This window comes from Peromyscus californicus, unplaced genomic scaffold, assembly GCF_007827085.1.
Source record: "Peromyscus californicus insignis strain IS unplaced genomic scaffold, ASM782708v3 Scaffold_5__1_contigs__length_169319896, whole genome shotgun sequence".
In the NCBI taxonomy this organism is placed as follows: domain Eukaryota; kingdom Metazoa; phylum Chordata; class Mammalia; order Rodentia; family Cricetidae; genus Peromyscus; species Peromyscus californicus.
In genome coordinates this window covers 113,846,708-113,866,948 of record NW_026294573.1, presented here as the reverse complement: position 1 = coordinate 113,866,948, position 20,241 = coordinate 113,846,708, and the positions used below count along the sequence as shown (strand labels likewise).

The window sequence follows — 20,241 nt, the reverse complement described above, 5'->3', positions numbered from 1 at the left end:
TAAATAATGGAAGACCTGGCATACATTCTTGGCCTGTGCTTTTGAATTCCATTTTAATCTTCATTTATATGTGTGCTTTTAGATTACATCTCTTTGCATTATTATTGGTGGTTATTCAAGGAATTGTAATCTTTTAGGTATGATTACATTTGTCCTCTGTCTTGCTCTTTGTTGTGAGTGTTGTGTATGACAGTCCAAATATGATGTCTATCTAATTAACCCCAACAATATAATGCTTTAATTTTTACTTTCAACGGTCTTTTTTTTTTTTGGTTTTTCGAGACAGAGTTTCTCCATGTAGTTTTGGTACCTGTCCTATATCTCGCTCTGTAGACCAGGCTGGCCTCAAACTCACAGATATTTGCCTGGCTCTGCCCACTGAGTGCTGGGATTAAAGGCTATGCCATTGCTGCCCTGCCCTCAACAGTCTTTTTTTTTTTTTTGGTTTTTTGAGACAGGGTTTCTCTTGTGTAGCTTTGCGCCTTTCCTGGGACTCACTTGGTAGCCCAGGCTGGCCTCGAACTCACAGAGATCTGCCTGCCTCTGCCTCCCGAGTGCTGGGATTAAAGGTGTGCGCCACCTACCGCCCGGCTCAACAGTCTTATCTTAAAGAAATTAAAAGCATTTAGAAGGATAACTTACTATTGCTAATCTTCCTTTACTATTATTATGGTATCGCCAATTTTCCCTTTATCTTTTGTTTCTAGACTTGTTATATCTTGTATGAGATTTTGACTTTATTCTGTAGAACTCTTTAAATATTTTATTAAGATTTAGTCACTTTATTTTATGTGTGTTTTACCTGCATGTGTGTATGTGCACTACATGCGTGTTTGGTGTCTGCAGAGGTCAGAAGAGCACTTCAGATCCCCTGCAACTGGAAATATAGATGATTGTGAACCACTATGTGGTTGCTGGGAATCGAACCCAGATTATCTGGAAGAGGAGCCAGTGTTCTTAGCTACTGAGCCATTTCTCCAGTCCCTTATAGGATTTTTAAGGCCTTCCTCCTTCCCTCTGTTTTACAGTTTTGGTTTAAAAAAATTGGGTAATTTATACTAATCAGTAGCACACAGTCAAGCATATCCAGTGATGATGATGATACTATAATTATTATATGTAGTTTTCTATTTTAGAACTTTCAGTTGGTTCTTTTTTATTTCTGTTGTTGTTTTAGGTCTTATTTGTTTGCTTGGTTGGTTTGTTTTTCAAGAGAGGGGTTTCTCTATGTATCATTGGCTTTCCTGGAACTCACTTTGTAGAGTAGGCTGGCCTTGAACTCACATAGGTTCCCCTGTTTTGTTCCTTAAGATGATGAGGTCTTCATAAGCCTGGCTGCTGGGATTAAAGGTGTGCGACACCACCACCTGGCCCCTTGTCTGTTTCTTTGAAGCAGAAATAATATAGTGCTTTCCTTGACCTTCTAAGTAGGAATGGAAAAAAACCCTCAGCTCATAAGCCAGTTTTAACTAGTCTTTGCCATTTTTGCAGCCTCTCCTCTTAAAAATAATGATGAAGGCTCATTGGACATTTATGCTGGGTTGGACAGTGCTGCTTCTGGTATGTAAATTTCATAAAACATCTCATTTTGTTTGGGTGGTTTGCTCTGCTTCTTTTATTGTTATTGACTCTTAGTAACTTACAGCTCTGAAATAATACGCCCTTTCTTTGAGATGATTACACTGAGGTAATTTCTTTCTGGCCTAAAGCTTGATCAGAACATATTAGCACACAGATTTGTTCCTCTAGGAGTCAGGTTTAATTAGGTCTTTGCAAAAATATTTCATACCATTGAAATGGCAACTGATGCTGTTGAATACGCATCCCTGCCTATGCTGTGACAGAGAATACTGTTGCTGTGAGTGTCTTCAAATGCATCGTAAGAACAGCACTGGTGCTGTTGAATACGCATCCCTGCCTGTGCTGTGACAGAATACTGTTGCTGTGAGTGTCTTCAAATGCATCGTAAGAACAGCACTGGTGCTGTTGAATACGCATCCCTGCCTATGCTGTGACAGAATACTGTTGCTGTGAGTGTCTTCAAATGCATCGGAAGAACAGTAATGGAGTGTCTGGCCACCTGTCCAATTAGAGCTTTTCCACAGGCAGATCTTTCAGTGTTTGTTTTGTTTTGTTTTGTTTTTTGTTGTTGTTTTTTGTTTGTTTGTTTGTTTGTTTTTGGGGGGTTTTGTTTTGTTGGTTTTTGATTTTTCAAGACAAGGTTTCTTTGTGAAACAGTCCTGGCTGTCCTGGAACTCACTCTGTAGCCCAGGCTGGCCTCGAACTCACAGAGATCCTCCTGCCTCTGCCTCCCAAGTGCTGGGATTAAAGGCGTGTGCCACCACTGCCCATCTTCTTTTAGTGTTTTGTAATAGAGATAATTACAATACTGGAGTCTTTGAAACAGCCATTTTTGTATAATGTGGCATTCCTGCCATCATCTATGAAATCAGTGTAGGTTGTATGAAATACAGATGAGGAGAAATGTAACCCTTTGAAGTAGGTGCAACTTTAAGAATCATAACACAAAAAGATAATGGTATGCATGTATAAAATATAAAACAAACCATTCTCTATGCTCACTAAAATGTTTTGATAAAATTAATTCATAAAAGAACCCTAACAAATATTTTAATAGAAGTTTTGTTTGTTTTCAGACAGTACTGCTAGATCCTGTGTGTCGTTCAGAAACTGTTTAGATTTGTATGAAGAGATCCTGACTGAAGAGGGAACCGCAAAGGAAGCAACATACAATGACGTATGAGTTGTCACTGTTACTAAGAAGTTAGTTCTGTAACCCCTGAAGAGAAGGCTGCAGCTTACTATTGAACAAATACTCTGGGTTTAGAGATTAGTTCTTTTTTTCAATTTTTAATGATTTATCTTTATTTTATGTATACTGGTGTTTTGCCTGCGTGTGTGTGTGTGTGGGGGGGGAGTTGTCAGACCCCCCTGGAACTGGAGTTACAGACAGTTGTGGCTGCTAGGAATTGAACCTAGGTCCTCTAGAAGAGCAGCCAGTGCTCTTAAGCATTGAGCCATCTCTCCTCCAGCCCCAGGAAGTAGTTCTTGAATTAACAGTATTTAAGGTAGTTTCTGACTCTGACTTGTTTTTCCAAGAAATGCTATCTGAATATATAAACTTTAGTAAACCATTACTGTAATAGAACAGTTTATTTTTTCATTATTTATATTAAAGTTGTGTGTTACATAATGTGTGCTGAGATTTATATGAAACAAATTTCTTTTAACTGTATATTGGAATATTAAGGTTCAGAAGTATAATATGAAGCTTATCATAATGTACTATCAATGGGCTGAACTTTAAAAACTAACAATCTAGGCAGCCTTGGTGGTACTTGCCTTAGTCTAAGTGCTTAGGCAGCTGAGGCAGGAGGATCAAGAGTGAAGCAACCTGGACTACATCTAGAACCTGAGAAACAATTAATGACAACCCAAATAAAAGCAAATGTAATCTGTCTAAATAACCTATAAGTACATCATAGCTAAGGAAGTACAATAATGCTTAAATTAGTCCTTTTGTGTTTTATAGTTGCAGACAGAATATGGGAAATGTCAGCAGCAAATGAAAGAGTTGATGAAAAGGTTTAAGGAAATACAGACGCAGGTATCATGGTTATTTCTTCCTTGTTAAACATTTATGTTTGAGTGTGTATTTGTGCACATGAGTGAATGGGTGTGAGTGTACTTGTTTGCACATAGTGTGGAAGCCAGAGATCATCCTTGGGTGTTGTTCCTCAGGCACCATCTGCCTTGTCTTTTGAGCCAGGGTTTCTCACTGGCCTGCGTCTCACCTAGTAGCTAGGCTGCCTGCCTGCCCCAGGGATCCAACTCTCTCCACCTTTCCAGTGCTGAGATTATAAGCATGTACAACTTTTTATACTCAAAATAACTTTTTATGTGAGTTCTGAGGAATCAAACTTACATCCTCATGCCTGTATGCCTAGCTCTTTACTAACTGAGCTATCCTCCCAGGCAGCCTTGTGTTAATGTTTTATTGAAGAACATAAAAACCTAGGATTGATCCCCAGGACAGACAGACCTACAGTCATACATACATGAATGAGCGTAGTCCTAGCTGCTTAGACTGGAGTGGGAGGATCATTTAACCTTGGGGTTGAGGGCCAGCCTGGGCAACATAGTGAGACTGTCTCCTTTTAAAAGAACTAGAGTTAAAATATTAAAATGTTTTCAGTTCATAAAAAGCTTCTTAAAAGCTTAATATCAAGACTGGATATATGGCTCAGAGGTTAAGAGCACAGGCTACTCTTCCATAGGACCCTGGTTTAATTCCCAGCAACCACATGGCAGCTCTCAACTTGTCTGTAACTCCAGTTCCAGGGGATCTAGCATGCTCACACAGACATACATGGAAGCAATTCATCAATGCACATAAAAAATAAAAAGGAAGAAAAAAAAGATTGATACCCAGGTTTTGTGCATGCGAGGCAAGTGCTCTACAACTGAAGTATATCCCCAGCCCTATTTTCTTGGTCATTAGCAATTAAGGTCATAAAGTATCGGCAGCGTATAAAGTTTTTTCTTTCTATTCATTAGAGATTGAACCCAAGGCCTGGATCTCTATCATGTGAGCTAAATATTCAGCATCTGACATTATTTCTTTGTGTGTGTGTGTGTGTGTGTGTGTGTGTGTGTGTGTGTGTGTGTGTGTGTTTGAAAAATTACATTTATTCTTTGACAATTTCATACATGTATATAATATACCTCGATCATATCCATCCCTCTCCACTTCGAAATTTTTTTTTTTTTGTGAATTTGCTATTTAATTATTTGATTAATGAAAGTTATAGGAAAACTTACTCAAAGTTAAATGACATTGACATACATGCTCTGGATGAATTAATAATTGAGTGGTAATTTTAGAAGTGGCTGGATTAAAAGAGGATAGTTCTCTTTTGTTTGAGATGGTCTTACTGTGTAGCCCTGGTTGACCTGGAACTTCCTATGCAGATCAGTCTGTCTCCGAATTCAGAAATCTGCCTGTTTCTGCCTCCCAAGTGCTTGCATTAAAAGCATGTAACACCACACTCAGCTAAAAAAGAATAGTTTTGAGGAACAAAGATTAGAATTTTTTTTTTTGGTAGAAAAAAAAAATGGTAATTCACAGTTGTCAGATAGTCCGTTTTGTGATTGTGCTGCAAAAATAAAGAATGTGACGGTGGTCTGTCTACTTTTTTGTAAACTTGTTTTTCTTGATTCTCTTTTCCCTGAAAGAACCAGCTCTAGATTCTGTTTTCGTTTACTTGAAAACTAACACATCTTTGCATGGTTAGCTTTTTCAATAGGGTAATGCTTAGCATTTCTTAGTGAGTTTTTTGCTTGTTTGTTTGTTTGTTTTAAGACATGGTCTCACAATGTACCCTGGCTGGCCTGGAGCTTGCTATGTGGACCAGGCTGGCTTCCAACTCTCAGAGAATCTTCCTGCCTCTGCCTTCTGAGTGCTGGGACTGAAGGTGTGCACCACCACACCTAGCAGATCATGTTTTAGTTATAAAAACTAAGTAGTTACTAAAACTGAACTTCAGTCTAATGGCAGAACTTGCTGTCCTGTGTTACTGCTTTTACAGTCCGATGCTTGTCTGAAGTATTTCCTATCAGGTGGGCCTTTTCTGGTGTTAATTATCGTCTCAGAATCTCAGCTTCTGCATCCAAGCAATAGGAAACCTGAGATAAAATGTATAATGCCTAGCATTAGTTAGTATTCAACAATTAGTAGAAAGCTGGACACGGTGACATATACCAGTAATACACCCCTACACATTGGAGGCTGAGGCAGGAGGATCATGAGAGTTCAAGGTTATCATGATCTGTACAGGCAAGCTTTATCTTAAAAAACCCCACCCCACAACAACTAGTTATTATAAGTAGCACTATTGACAATTCTGTATATTTTTGTCTGTTAATAGATCTTATTAATCTGTGTCTTAGAACTTGAACTTAAAAAATGAAAACCAGTCTCTTAAGAAGAATATCTCCGCACTGATCAAAACTGCCAGAGTGGAGATAAACCGTAAGGATGAAGAGATAAATCATCTTCACCAAAGGTATCACCATGGATGTCATCTGTCACCTTTCACATGAAGTATGATTTTATTTTCAGTCAAAGGAGGAAATATGTATTTCATTAAATAGTTACAGTTCTAATATAAATGGCAAATATTCTGCTAATGGTTTATAATGATAAGTATGGTTCCTGATGGAACATTGCCACACACTTCCAAATACATAGTTTTCTAAATCACTGGGCTCTTGCTCTAGTACTGCTTAGCACAGAAAGTCACTGTGTGTTCCTGAGTTCTGCTGCTCACACCTGATACTGAGACATCAGGAGAGCAGGGCTGGGGAAGTAGCTCAGGTCCAGTGAAGCATATGCCCAGAACGCCTAGAAGGCAGAAGGCTGAGCAAGTGAAGGCACTTGAGCCAAGCCTTGACCTGAGCCTAACCCGTAAATCCAGATGCTAGGAGAGAACCAATCCCACAAGTGTACTATGACCTTCACATGTGTGCTCTGTCATGCTTGGGCCCCCCTCCTCCCCATATAAGTAAACAAATTAATGCAAATTTTAAAATGACAAGAAAGAAAGGAGAAATATACACTTAACCTTTTGTTAGTAAGTAATTTCTCTTAAGTGGTTTGTTGTTGTTAATTTTTCTTACTCTTCAATTCAGGGTGACGTTTTGGTCCAGGGGAGTTCATATCTATATGCCTACCCCATCTACCCCTTAGAATTGAAAGAATTGCTTACTTGCTGCTGCCATTTCTTCCCTTTCTGTTGTGTTTTGTTTTGTGTTTAAGGATGGATAGGGTGTCACCACATAGTTAAGGCTGGTTTTGAATTTGTTGTTCATCCCCCATCTCATCCTCCTGAGGCATGCATTACCACACCTTGCTTCAAATTCTGCTTTTTTAATATGGGTTTGTTGTTGTTGCTTTGATTTTGGGTGGTGTGGAAAGTTGAACCCAGAGTATTGTGGGCTATGCAAGTTTTGGCTTTACCACTGAACCCTTGGCACTTTTTTTTTTTTTTAAATCTCGTTTGTGTGTGTGTGTGTGTGTGTGTGTGTGTGTGTGTGTGTGTGTGTGTGTGTGTATACACGTGTACGCAAGCTTTCCTTCTATCATGTTGGGTTCCAAACATTAAATTCAGGTTAACGAGTACCATTACCCACTGAGCCATCTTGCCAGCCCTTTGCACTTATTGAACCCAGTCCTGTTTTGCTTCCACTGGTCTACCAAAGCAGTTGTCGTTTTGATCATCAGTCACTTCCACTAAACCCATCAAACAGTGTCTGACTGTCGGTTTTACTGTCTTCTTGTGTGTTGTTTAACCCTGTTACCCTCCTGCTTTGGAGCAGCAGTTTCTCCCTATAATTACATTAGCAATGTGATGGTTTTTAATTACCTTCCTGGGTTTATTTTTCTGTCTTGGCTGTTACTTTGGGTCTCTCAAATATCAAGCCTTTGTCCTTTTTCTCTCTCTCTTTTAAATTTATTTTATTTGTTTGTGTGCTTGTCGGTGCCCATGGATGCCGGAAGGAACATCAGATCCACTTGGAGCTGGAGTTTCAGATGTTTGGGAGCTACCCAATCTTGGTATTGAGATTTGAACTCCGGTCCTCAAATAGAGCAGTAATGTGTTCTTAACCAATGAGCTGTCTCTTTAGTCTACCTGCTGCATTCTTTTCTTTTTCAATTTCTTCATAAGAACAATCTCATACATGCTAGGCCAATTTAATTTGTGTGTGTGTACTTTATATCTACATGAGTCTTTAAAGGGCCTTCAAAATTTATCCAAAAAGTTTGTTATGAAGCTTTTTCTATTGTCCTCTAGCTTAGTAGAAAACAATGTCATTTATTCAGTTAGTGTAAGCCAGACTTGTAGGAAGTGGGTGGCATTTAGCTTAGTGCTGACGTTAGAGTCCTTGAGAGAAGTTGCTGTTAACACCAGACTGGCAAACTAGAACACATCATCACTCTGCTTGTGTTGCTTCCCTCTCAACCACTCCTCAAAGCCACCACTTGATGCTTATGTTCCGTGGTCTGGCACTGTGTTTATTTCTCTTCATTTATTCAGATGCTGTAGCCTACCTACTCCCATGCAAACCAGTAGTAATGTCAGTGGCTTTTGACTGCCATTGGGATAAAAGGTCAAATATCTTAACTTGACCTCCAGTCCCTTATAGTATAGGCCCAACAACTTCTCAGGCCAGCTTGTGCTTACCTCTGCATGGGTACCACGGCTCTGGTGTTCTTTCAGTTCCTTCAGGTACCCCAAGGTCTGCCTTTGTGTGTGTCCTCTTTATGCTTTGTGGAATGGCTTGTCCCTTTGTCCTCTGGTTTTGGCATATACATCTTGTTTTTGTTGCTTGTTTTTTTTTAATTTTATGTGTATGAGTGTTTTGTCTGTCTGTATATATGTATACCATGTGTGTGCCTGGTGCCTGTAGAGGCCAGAAGAGAGTGTCAGATCCCTGGGACTGGAGTTACAGATGGTTGTGATCACCATTCTCAATCTAGAGGAATTGAGCCCAGATCCTCTGGAAGAGTAGCCAGTGCTCTTAACCATTAAGCCCCCTCTCCAGCCCCTAATTAACCATCTTTCTGGCTGGAGATACTTATCTGGTCCCTGTGTCTAAGTTAGACTTCTTTTGTAGGTTTATTTATACCTTCAGTTCTTCAAATTATGAATGAGATTCCTTGGTTTCTGTCTTTTGCTTTTACTGCTGTGGAAGTTTCATGAAGTAGGGATGTGTTTGCTTGGTCTGAGCATTTTCCCAGTTACTCTCATGTTATCTGGCGTAAAGACTGCCATTGTGTGGACCATTTTGCCTTATTTAGGTCTTTAGAAAGTAAAGGCAGATGTTTATGTATTTATTGACTTATGTCATTCCCAGTGTACCTTGTATTGACATTGGTTCCCGAATTGTTGGAGAAGTTGTTTGGGTTTTTTTGTTGTTGGTTGTGGTGGTGGTGATGGTGGTGGTGGTTTGCTTGTATGTAGCATTGATTTGGAACTCTGTTATAGACCAGGTTATCCTAGAATTCACAGAGACCCTTCTGCCTCTAACTCTCAAGGACTGGGATTAAAGAAAGATGTGTGCTACCATACCCAGCTTGAAAAGGTGTGTGTGTGTGTGTGTGTGTGTGTGTGTAAAACCTTATTAATTGGTTTTATATGGCTATGTATTTAATAAATATTCTACCAACTATTTTCACTGTGAGCTAACTAGTATTATAATAGTAACTAGTTAGCATGTAGTTGAAATTTAACATTTACTGAAGCAAAATTGAAATCTTAACATGGCTAAAATAAGCAGAAAAATTAAACATGTGAATACTGAAAAATGTACAGTGTAAAAGTATATATAAAGGTAAAACTTTGAGGGCTTTTAAAATGGCCCATCTGATAAAGGAGCTTGCAGCCAAGCCAGATGTCATGAGATTCATCCCTGAAATCCTCATGGTGCAGAGAACCAACTCCCACCTGTTTTCCTGTGACCTTGACTTGTATGTGTGTGTGCGCGCGTGCGCGCCCATACACACATACACCCAGGAATAAACACACAAAAACAAGTACATATGATTAAATCAGAACTTTTAATGGTAGTACTCTATAGTCTGTACCAGAAGTTGGGACCTGGCACAGTCTTTTAGGAATTTGTGGTTTGATAAGTGGTGGGGTACATTACACAACTATACAGTATGTGTTGTGTTGGAAAAGTCTCTAGTTCTGTGACTTGCCTTTTGCTCTGTTATTTGTATCTTTTGTGAAACAGAAGTTCTATCTCTTAGCAAAATTTAGGGTTGTTTTTTTTTTCCCCAGAGCTGAGGACCGAACCCAGGGCCTTGTGCTTGCTAGGCAAGCGCTCTACCATTGAGCTAAATCCCCAACCCCAAAATTTAGTTCTAAAGTGTTTCCCTTTCATAGTTACTGCTTATTATCACACTTCCCCAGTTGTCTCAGGTATCTTCTGGTAATTGCTTATTTTTCTGATTCCAGGGATTGAACCAGGGCCTCCCACATGTTAGGCAAAAACTGTACCATCAAGTTACTCCTCTAATACCTAATTGACTGAGTTGAGATCTGTATTGGTTTTCTAATTTAGTGTGTCCAAGTAAGGTTATATTCTTAGATACTGTGCATCAAGACCTCTGCATGTAAACTTCCTGAAGGTAAAGGGAATAAATAGTACAATTCAAACATAACAGCGTTCTATGAGGTGTACATATTGCTGATGGTTGTGGGTCTCCTAAGTCTTTTTCTTTAGGACACGCTCCTCTTATTTCTGAGGTTCTGTTGTGGGTTTTTCTACACAGTGAGTACTGATTAGGAAGAGAGTTTTGAAAAGTCAGTGATGTTGAAGTTCATTAAGGTGAAGTTATTGCATAAAGATAATATAAGATACCTCCATTTTAAATTTTTAAAAATACTTGACAGTTTCATATGTGTATATAATGAATTTCATTCTCATTCTCCGATCTCTTTCCTCTCCCTCTCCTGCTAAAACTCTTCTTCCAAGAAGTCTTCCTACTTTTATGTCCTGTTCTGTGTGTGAGCAATTCGAGTTAAATTAAGGTTGCCTGCGTGAGCATGGCTGGGAGGCTGAGCATAGGCAATTGCTTAGTAGCTATACAACTGGATAAAGTAACATTTTCTCCCCAAACAGCATTAACTGTCAGTGGTCCCTCAGAGAGGGACAATGATGAAATGTTGATGAGCTCAATCTGTGCAGACCTTCTGCTGGTAACTGCAGTTGCAAATAAAATCTATATTTTATTTTATTTTTTAGAAATTTAAATTTCGTGTGTGTGTGTGTGTGTGTGTGTGTGTGTGTGTGTGTGTGTATGTGTATGTGTGTAGGGCAACTTGTGGCTGTTGGCCCTCTCCCTTCAATTAGGTGGAGCTTGGGATTGGAGTCCTTGATTACCAGTCCCCAAGGCAAGCTCTTCTACCAACTGTCATGCTGGCTCATATATTTTATCACTAAGAAAAACACCAATCCAAGCCATAACAATGGGCCTTTTGTCACCCTTCTAAGGAAAGAACCACAGTTTTGTATGTCATCTGCCCCTGATAATGATCTGCCTTACTGTGGAGTTTTATATAAAACAGAAAAGTACGATTGGGAATTCTGTCGAGTTTGATCATGTTTCGTCTAGGAAAACTTTCTCTTTATTCAATCAGGTTATTGAAGGGAAGAAAGTAAGCTCACTTGTCCTAAACGAAGTGTGCTATGCTGACTTGGGAGTTATGCACCTGTGTGGAGTCCAAAGAGAACTAACTGGCAGTGATGGGATAGAGTTCCTTTAAGCAAAAGCAAATGAGAGAGTTCCTTGTATTGAGAATGGACCCACTTAGTTGGAAACTGATAAATTCTTTGTTTTTAATCCAGTGTTTTCTTGCATGCAAATGCTTTGTCACTGCAGTACGCCCCCAGCCCAAATCGATTGTTCATACTGGTTTTGCCAGTATATAGGCCCTTAAATTTGAAAAGTATGTCATATGTGACTAAAATCTAGAATACTATTAAGTATCAGTTAACTTTGCTTTTTTGTTAATTCTTATTTCTTAATAGATTGTCTGAGTTTCCACATTTTCGGAATAACCATAAAACTGCAAGAACAAAAGACTCAAGATCCAGATCTCCCCATTTGGATGATTGTTCAAAGACTGACCACAGACTTAAAAGTGATGTTCATAAAGATGTACATCCTAACACTTCACAGCCAAACCTGGAAGAAGGAGGAAAATCACATTCTGAAGCACAGAATCCTTTGCACTTGCCTACGGGTATTGAGAAACATTGTGCCAACAATGTCTGGTCACGTTCTCATTACCAGGTTGGCGAAGGTAACTCAAACGAGGATAATAGAAGAGGAAAGAATGGCGTTAGACGTAGCCAGTGTAGCAGAGGAACTGACAGACCACAGAAAGACTTGAATAACAGCTGTAGTGATGGAGAGCCAAGAGACAAAGAGGCTAACGGCAGACTCCAAGGAAAACCTGAGAAACGTGGAAGCAGTGAAACAAAGCCTGAGGGCAAAAGTCCCGAGAGCAAAAGCAGCACTGGTTTGGGATATAAAAGTGAGCGCAGCGCCTCCTCTTGGGAGAAAGAGACTTCCAAAGAAAGGCCACACACTCGAGTGGAATCTCAAAATGACAAAAATCCAGAGAGACAAAATGGAAGATTACAAAATCTGCACAGGAAAGAGCTTCAGTCTCAGGACAAAGCAGAAAGAAAAGGTGATGTGAAGTTTAAACCAGCAGGAGAGGACCAGGGGCACCGGGGAAGAGTGGATCGGGCGTTGCCTCCTCATTCCAAGAATGACATGAAATACGGCTTCAGTAAATACCATCCGGAAGAGAGGAGGGGAAGGGAAGATTGCAGAAGAGACAGAGGGGTGAGCAGTCACGGCTTTCAAGACAGAAGACGATCATCTTCTCTTTCGAGCAGCAGAAACAGCAAGCACTCACACTCCAAGGATGTCAGTGTTGCACACCCGTGGGAAAGTACACCTTTCAAATCAGAAAGACATAGGACTGAGGACAGGAGGAAAAGAGAGCGAGAAAACAAAGACGAAAATAGACATGTGAAAAATGACAAAAAATCGCCTACTGAACATTTGCAAAGGACTAATAAAGAAGCTAAGAAAAGCACTACTGATGTAAAGAGACAGACTGAGCCAAAAAATGGTAAATGTGACATCTCTAATGATGAGGTTTCTAAAGGAACAGGTAATAAAGAATGTGCAATGAAAGTTGAGAATGGACCAAATGAAGGAAAAAGCAAAGACTTAAAGCTAAGCTTCATGGAAAAATTGAACTTAACTCTTTCTCCTGCTAAAAAGCAGCCTGTTTGTCAAGATAACCAGCATCAAATAACTGGTGTGCCCAAGCCCAGTGGCATGTGTAACTCACAGTCCTCGGAGAAGACTGAAACAGTGGCATGTCTTCCTTCTGTCAGTGAACGTAGTACAGAGGAAACCAAATCAGGGTTACCAGAGCCAAAGGAGGCTCTTCCAGCAGCATCTCAACTCAGGATCAGCATTGCAGAAAACAAAACGAAGGAAGAAAATCGATTGTTGGTTAAATCTGTTGAGAATACTATGCCTTGTGAAATGCTTGTTTGTGGCACAGAAATTTCCTTGCCGGCACATGCAGAGATAGAGCAAACAAGACCCTTGCTTCCTTCAATGGAAGTGGAAGAGACGTGTGGTAGTACGAGGGCCACAGCTTCTGTGGTTATGGATGTTTTACCAGGACATGCTTCTGAAGCCTTGGACCGAGAATTGGACACCAAAGGACATAATGATTTGAATTGTTGTGATATTTCTGAAGGTGTAAAAAGGAAGGTGGTTCTTTCACCAAAAGCAGCTGTGGCCAGTGAGAGCCTTCTGCAGCCTTTGGTTGAAGAAGCTGGCATTGCACTAGTAAACTGTTGGGGAGACAATAATCCTAAACTCGAATCTTCTCTTGAAGATACACCTATGGTTGAGAATAAATCTTGTCCTTTGGATCCTTATTTACCTAAAGAGACTTTTGTACCTTCACCACAGAAGACTGAGTTGATTGACCACAAAATAGAAACTGGAGACTCAAACTCAGTGTATCAAGATGATGATAACTCAGTTTTGAGCATTGACTTTAGTCATCTGAGACCTATTCCAGAAGCCATCAGCCCTTTAAATAGTCCAGTGAGACCTGTAGCAAAAGTTCTTAGTGTGGAGAGCCCTTGTGTAATTCCCCAGTTTGATAACCGTCATAAAGGTAATAGTTTATATTATCTTCTATAAGTTGTCCTTTTGTCACAGTGTAGACTATATAAACAACATAGGTGCTTTGGGGACTTACAAAAACTATTCATTTCTATTGTGTGATTGTGTGTATGTGTGAGGGGTTTGTGTGTGCCAGGGAATGCTTGTGGAGACCAGAGGACAATCATGGAGTTGGTACTCTAGAGCACCTTTATATGGGGTCTAGGGATTGAACTAAGACCACTAAGGTTGTGTGGCAAGAACCTTTATTCTAGTCTCCCCCAGTTTTTAGATTTCTGTGTATGTATAAATGCCTGCATGTGTGTATGTGCGCCAAGTGTGTGCCTGGTGCCTGTGGAGGCCAGAAGAGGGCACTGGATCTCCTGGAACTGGAGTTAGAGGCAGCTGTGAGTTGCCGTATGGGTGCTAAGAAGTAAATCCTGGTCCTCTTCAAGAGCATTAAGGCCCCTTAACTACTGAGCCACTTCTCCAGCTCCTGAGCCATCTTTTCTGATAACAAAAAAAAAAAAAAATCATTATTCAAATATTAATTAGAAGTGTACACTGAGGGGCTGGAAAGATGACTCAGCTGTTAAGAGTACTGGTTGCTCTTGCAGAGGACCTAGGTTCAATTCCCAGCACCCACATGGCAGCTCACAACTGTCTGTAACTCGTTCCAGGAGATCCAACACTCACACAGACATACAGGCAAAACACCAATGCACATAAAATAAAAATAAGTTTTATTAATTGTTATTATTAATTTATTTATTTTGAAACATAAGTATTTATTTGTAACAAAGGAGTTTGTATAGTGTTGAGAATCTACAACTTGTTAAATTCACATTTGCATTTCACCTTTTCAAGCAAACATTTATAATCATTATTTTGTACAGATAAAGATACGTAAATACAACATCAAGTTCAGTGGTCCTTTAGCAAAAAATAAGTAAGTTTAAGTGAATAAATTAAAAATAGAAGTGTACACTGAGCCTTTAATATGAATTTAGACAACTTAATTTTTTTTTTTTTATTTGAGACAAGTTTCTCTGTGTAGCTTTGGCTGTCCTGGAACTCACTTTGTAGATCAATCTGGCCTCAAACTAACAGAGATCTGCCTACCTCTGCCTCCCAAGTGCTGGGATTAAAGGCGTGTGCCACCACCGTCAGCCAAAACAGCTTAAATTTTTTTTTTTTTGGTTTTTCGAGACAGGGTTTCTCTGTGTAGCTTTGCGCCTTTCCTGGGACTCGCTTGGTAGCCCAGGCTGGCCTCGAACTCACAGAGATACGCCTGGCTCTGCCTCCCGAGTGCTGGGATTAAAGGCATGCGCCACCACTGCCCGGCCAACTTAAATTTTTTTATGCACTATGTTTTGATCCTGTTTTTCCTGCCCCAACGCTTCAGATCTTCCTCACTTCACCCATCCAACTTTATATTTTCCTTTTTCAAAAAAAATCTCACAAAATTGCAAAAACACAAATTAAAAAAAAAAAAGTAAGTTAAAAAAAAAATCACAAAACAAAATGAACCATAAAGCGCCCACACACAAAAGAAACCAAAGACCAAATAGTTTGTTTTGTGTAGGCCAACTACTCCTGGGCATGGTCCCTGTCCTGGAGTATGGTTGATAAACCAGTAGCACTTCATTAAAGGAAACTGGTTTTCCCTTTGCCAGTGGGTATCAATTACAAATAGCTTGATGGATGACTCCATCTTCCAGATAGAATTTGGACAACTCTTAATTCTTCTTTTTCCCTCCGCTGCTGGGAACTGAGCCCAGGACCTCTTGTGTTAGACATGCACTCCTGCTGAGCTCCACCCCGGCTCTGCCATGCTTAAAGGTTTTATTGTGTGTATGTGTGTATGCGGGTAGTGTCCAAGTGTATACATGTTCATGTATGTATACACTAGTGTGGAAGCCAGAAGTTGATGTGGGATATCTTTCTCAGTCACTCTCTCGTCTTAATGTATCTCCTTGAACCCGGAGCTCACTAATTTGACTAGTCTAGCTAAGTGAATTGCCAGAGGTCTCTGTCTCTGCCTCCCAGACCCTGGGGTTGCAGGTGGGCTACCATACCTGTGAAGCTTTGATGTGGGTGCTGGGGAGCCGAACTCCAGTCCTCACATTTGAGTGGTAAACACTTTAGACACTAAGCCATTTTTCTACTGTCATTTTTTTTTCCTGAGGCAAGTTCTTCCTGTGTAGCCCAGACTGACCTTGAACTGGTGATCATCCCACCTTATCTTCGTAGGTGTTAAAATTGTAGTTGTATACTGCCATGCTCAGTTTAACTTTTTATTAAAAAGGGGAGTGATTGGACGAATTGTTTCAATTGTCTTCACACACATACATCCATACATAATCCTGTTATTTTGTCATGGATTATTAGACCTAGGGCCTTGAGTATTCAAAGCCTGTGCTCCACTACTACTGAGGTATAGTCTTAGATTTCAGGTATACTTCTGTTGTTCAGAAGCCGTTATCACATAACACAGAGGAAGTAATGCTGATCACATGGAACAAAAAGTGTCCAGATGACACACTTGTTTTAGTTAACTGACCTTCTGGGACTTTTATTTTTCCCAGTGCTGGAAATCAAATCCAGGACTTCAGTGCATGCTGGACAAATGCTCTACCACCGAGTCACAACCCTAGCACTTTTTGAGTTCTTTGTAAGACAAGAAATAAAGGCCAATGGAAATGATTATTGAGCATTTTGCCTTAAAGGGGAAAAGGTTATTAAAATAATACTTGGTTGTGTTTAAGATGCAAATGTCAAATGACTAAGACTTAGTGGTCATGTGATTTTAATATATTCTTCTCCATAGATGAATTTCCATCCAATTCAATTCATTCTACCTTCAAGAATCAGTCTGGTCTAAATAAAGAAAATAAAAAACCAGTTCCCAGATTTGACAAATGTTCAGAAGCAGACTCTTGTAAGAATATGTCTTTAGATGAATTAGAAGAAGGAGAAATTAGAAGTGATGATGAAAAGTCTGTAGCACAGAAACACTTGGAAAAGAGTGCAAGACCCAGAGCGTCTGCTGACGTGCAGATGGGTAAAAGCAGCCCAGGGAACAGGAGGAGTACTGCGCATGTACATAAGGACCATAAGCAGACTGTTGCAAAACCCGCTCAGGACAGCATCACATCTAGTAAAAGACCAAATGAATCTAGGTCTTCGGGCACTGAAAGGCAAAGTAAAACCATGAGCATCTCCTGCTTGGAGAAAATCCTTCCACTTACTCTTGCACCCTCTTCTGTAGTGGAGGTTATGCGCATGTTCCGGACGCTAGGACAACATGTAAGGAAAAATTACATGAAATTCAAGATGAAATTTTCATTGATACAATTTCACAGAATTATTGAATCAGCAATTTTGAGTTTCACGTCCCTAATTAAATACCTTGACTTTTCTAAGATCTGTAAGTCAGTGAGTACTTTACAGAAGAGCCTTTGTGAAGTTATAGAATCTAACCTTAAACAAGTGAAGAAGAATGGCATAGTTGACCGCCTGTTTGAACAACAACAACCAGATATGAAAAGAAAATTGTGGAAGTTTGTAGACGAACAACTTGATTATTTGTTTGAAAAGCTTAAAAAAATCTTAGTAAAGTTTTGTGGTTCTGTAAATTTTGGAAGTGACAATGGTGAAGGAAAACTTGAAAAAAAATGTAAGGAGAGAACCCAACATTCAAATTGTCAGAAGGGGAATATGAACAACGACAAAGAAATACACAGAGAAAAAGTGCCAAAATCAGAAAATACTGTGAATTTTAAATCTTCACTGGGATGTGAAAAATTTGAAAAAAAACATCAAAACCAAAATAACAGCAGTACTAGCACAGTAAAGCATGATGCAAAAAGACATTTTAGCACTTGTCCTGATAATACAAAGAACTCTGAATGTAAAGAACAGTTTCTGGAAATGAACTGCCCAAGCACCCCCAAGCCAGGAAAGAATGAAGGAAATACCATGGAAGAGGCACATGTGTTGCAGCATGCAGGTGCTAAGCCAGAGCGGAGTTTTGAGATCCTTACTGAGCAGCAGGCATCCAGCCTTACTTTTAACTTAGTGAGTGATGCGCAGATGGGTGAAATATTTAAAAGTTTGCTGCAGGGTTCTGATCTGTTGGACACCGGTGTTAACGGTACTGAAAAGACAGAGTGGGAATTAAAGACTCCGGAGAAACAGCTGTTAGAGAGCCTCAAGTGTGACTCTGCGCCGGCTTGCACAACAGAAGAACTAGCTTCAGAGGGGGCTTCTCCGTGCCCCAAAGTGATCAGTGATGATAACTGGTCTTTATTATCGGCTGAGAAGGGTCCATCTCTCTCTTCAGGGCTCTCGCTGCCAGTTCATCCCGATGTGTTAGATGAAAATTGTATGTTTGAAGTATCTTCTAACCTTGCTTTAAGTAAAGATAATGTATACAGCTCAGAAAAGAGTAAACCTTGCATCTCTTCCATACTCTTAGAAGATCTTGCGGTCTCTTTAACAGTACCATCACCTCTGAAGTCAGATGGCCATTTGAGTTTCTTAAAGCCTGAAGTTCTGTCAACTTCAACTCCTGAAGAAGTTATTAGTGCACATTTTAGTGAAGATGCTTTGCTTGAGGAAGAGGATGCCTCTGAACAGGACATTCATCTAGCTCTGGAGTCTGATAACTCAAGCAGTAAGTCAAGCTGTTCATCATGGACAAGCCGATCTGTTGCTCCAGGCTTTCAGTACCACCCTAATCTGCCTATGCATGCTGTCATAATGGAGAAATCCAATGATCATTTCATTGTGAAAATACGGCGTGCAGCACCATCTACCTCCCCTAGCCTTAAACATGGTATGGTAGCTGAGGAGTCCTTGACATCTTTGCCTAGAACTGGAAAAGAAGCTGATGTGGCAGCAGAGGAAGAACCTACTCCATTTCAGAGTACAGTTTTTAAGTCTGTCGAAGACTTGGAGAATTCTGACAAAAATGTTGATAATAGCAAGCTAATTCATGAAGAACAGAACTCTATAGTGCAAACACAGGTTCCAGATATATATGAATTTCTTAAAGATGCCTCAAGTAAGGTAGAGCATTGTGATCAAGTGGTTGATGATTGTTTCAAGTTGCAACAAGTATGGGAACCAAAAGTTTCTGAGAACCTTCAAGAATTGCCTTCAACGGAAAAAATCCCACACTCTGTCGGTGATCATCTTCCTAATACACACATAGACCTAACAAAAGATCCAGCCACTGAGACTAAAAACCTGGGAGAACTCATGGAAGTAACAGTTTTAAATATTGACCACTTGGAATGTTCTGGAACCAACTTAGATCAAGATGCACAGATAATTGGTAGTTCTTTACAGCCTGATACTATAGATGCTTTTATTGATTTGACACATGATACTTCAAATGAGGGTAAAAATGAAGGTAGTGAACCTGTGTTAGCTGTTGAAGGCTTGGAATGCCAGGTCATATGTATTGATGAGGATAACAATAAAGAAGCAAAGATGGGAAGGGCAGGCAGTCCTTTACAATGCTTTGTTGAAGAAACTTGTATTGATTTGACCCCAGAGTCTCCTGGCTCATGTGAAATAAAGAGACCTGCTTTAAAATCAGAACCACCATCAAACTTGGATTGTTTAGAGTTGCCTGGGACTCTAAGTAATGTTCACAAGAAGAGAAAAACCAGTCCTGGTCTAAATCATTCTTCTCAGAAAAAACAAAGAAAGGAAACAGACTTAAGTAATGAAAAGACCAAGAGACTTACTCAGAATTCTGATAGAAATAGTGATGCTCACAGAAAGCAAGCCAGCAAGAAAAGGGAACCTGCAGTGAAGGACAATACATCCTTGCCATCAGAGGCTAGCCCCGTGGTGAAGGGTTCAGCAACAGCACTTGCTACTTTTCCAACAAGCCTTTCTGCAAAGAACGTTATCAAAAAGAAGGGAGAAGTTATAGTTTCATGGACAAGGTAAGACTTTCCTGAAATGTTTGAAATCATTAGGAGATTTTGAGAGGCTGGCAGTCTAATCTGTCATTTCCTCAGAATTCTATTGCATCCTGAATAGGGACATGATGGATTAATTACTTTAGAAGGGGCTGAAGGGATGGCTCATTGGTTAAGAACACTTGCTCTTGCATAGGACTTGACTTTGGTTCCCAGAACCCACATCAGGTGGCTCCAGTTCCACTTGAACCAATGTCTCTGGCTTCTGAGAACATCTGAACTTGCATGCAAACACACACTCTTTCTCTCACACACACATATACACATAATTTAAAAAAATAACTGGCCAAAATTAGTTGGCAGTGTATTTTGGTACAATCTAGCTATGGTGTAAAACAATCTAAATAACAGTTTTTATCCAGAGATGTGAATGACTCCTCTTAATAGAGCTATTTATTGTGGGATTTGTTTGTTTTGTTTGGGAGGTGGTTTGTTTTGGTTTTG

General features: G+C 39.8%; 1 protein-coding gene across 10 annotated transcripts in view; it reads left to right on the top strand.

Annotated features, from left to right (window-relative positions):
- Positions 1-20,241, top strand: part of Casp8ap2 (caspase 8 associated protein 2) — a 45,087-nt gene that overhangs the window by 17,960 nt on the left and 6,886 nt on the right. For 8 of the 10 annotated variants that reach the window (XR_008213723.1, XR_008213722.1, XR_008213721.1 and 5 more), the window contains 6 exons: positions 1,492-1,560; positions 2,658-2,758; positions 3,554-3,628; positions 5,971-6,086; positions 11,620-13,811; positions 16,629-19,761. Coding sequence is in view for 7 of the 10 variants with exons in the window: in XM_052716624.1 (XP_052572584.1) it covers positions 1,492-1,560; positions 2,658-2,758; positions 3,554-3,628; positions 5,971-6,086; positions 11,620-13,811; positions 16,629-19,761 (5,686 nt within the window). In the remaining 3 variants the exon portion in view is untranslated. The remainder of the gene's footprint in view (positions 1-1,491; positions 1,561-2,657; positions 2,759-3,553; positions 3,629-5,970; positions 6,087-11,619; positions 13,812-16,628; positions 19,762-20,241) is intronic. The other 2 variants (XM_052716628.1, XM_052716627.1) reach the window with 1 other exon arrangement.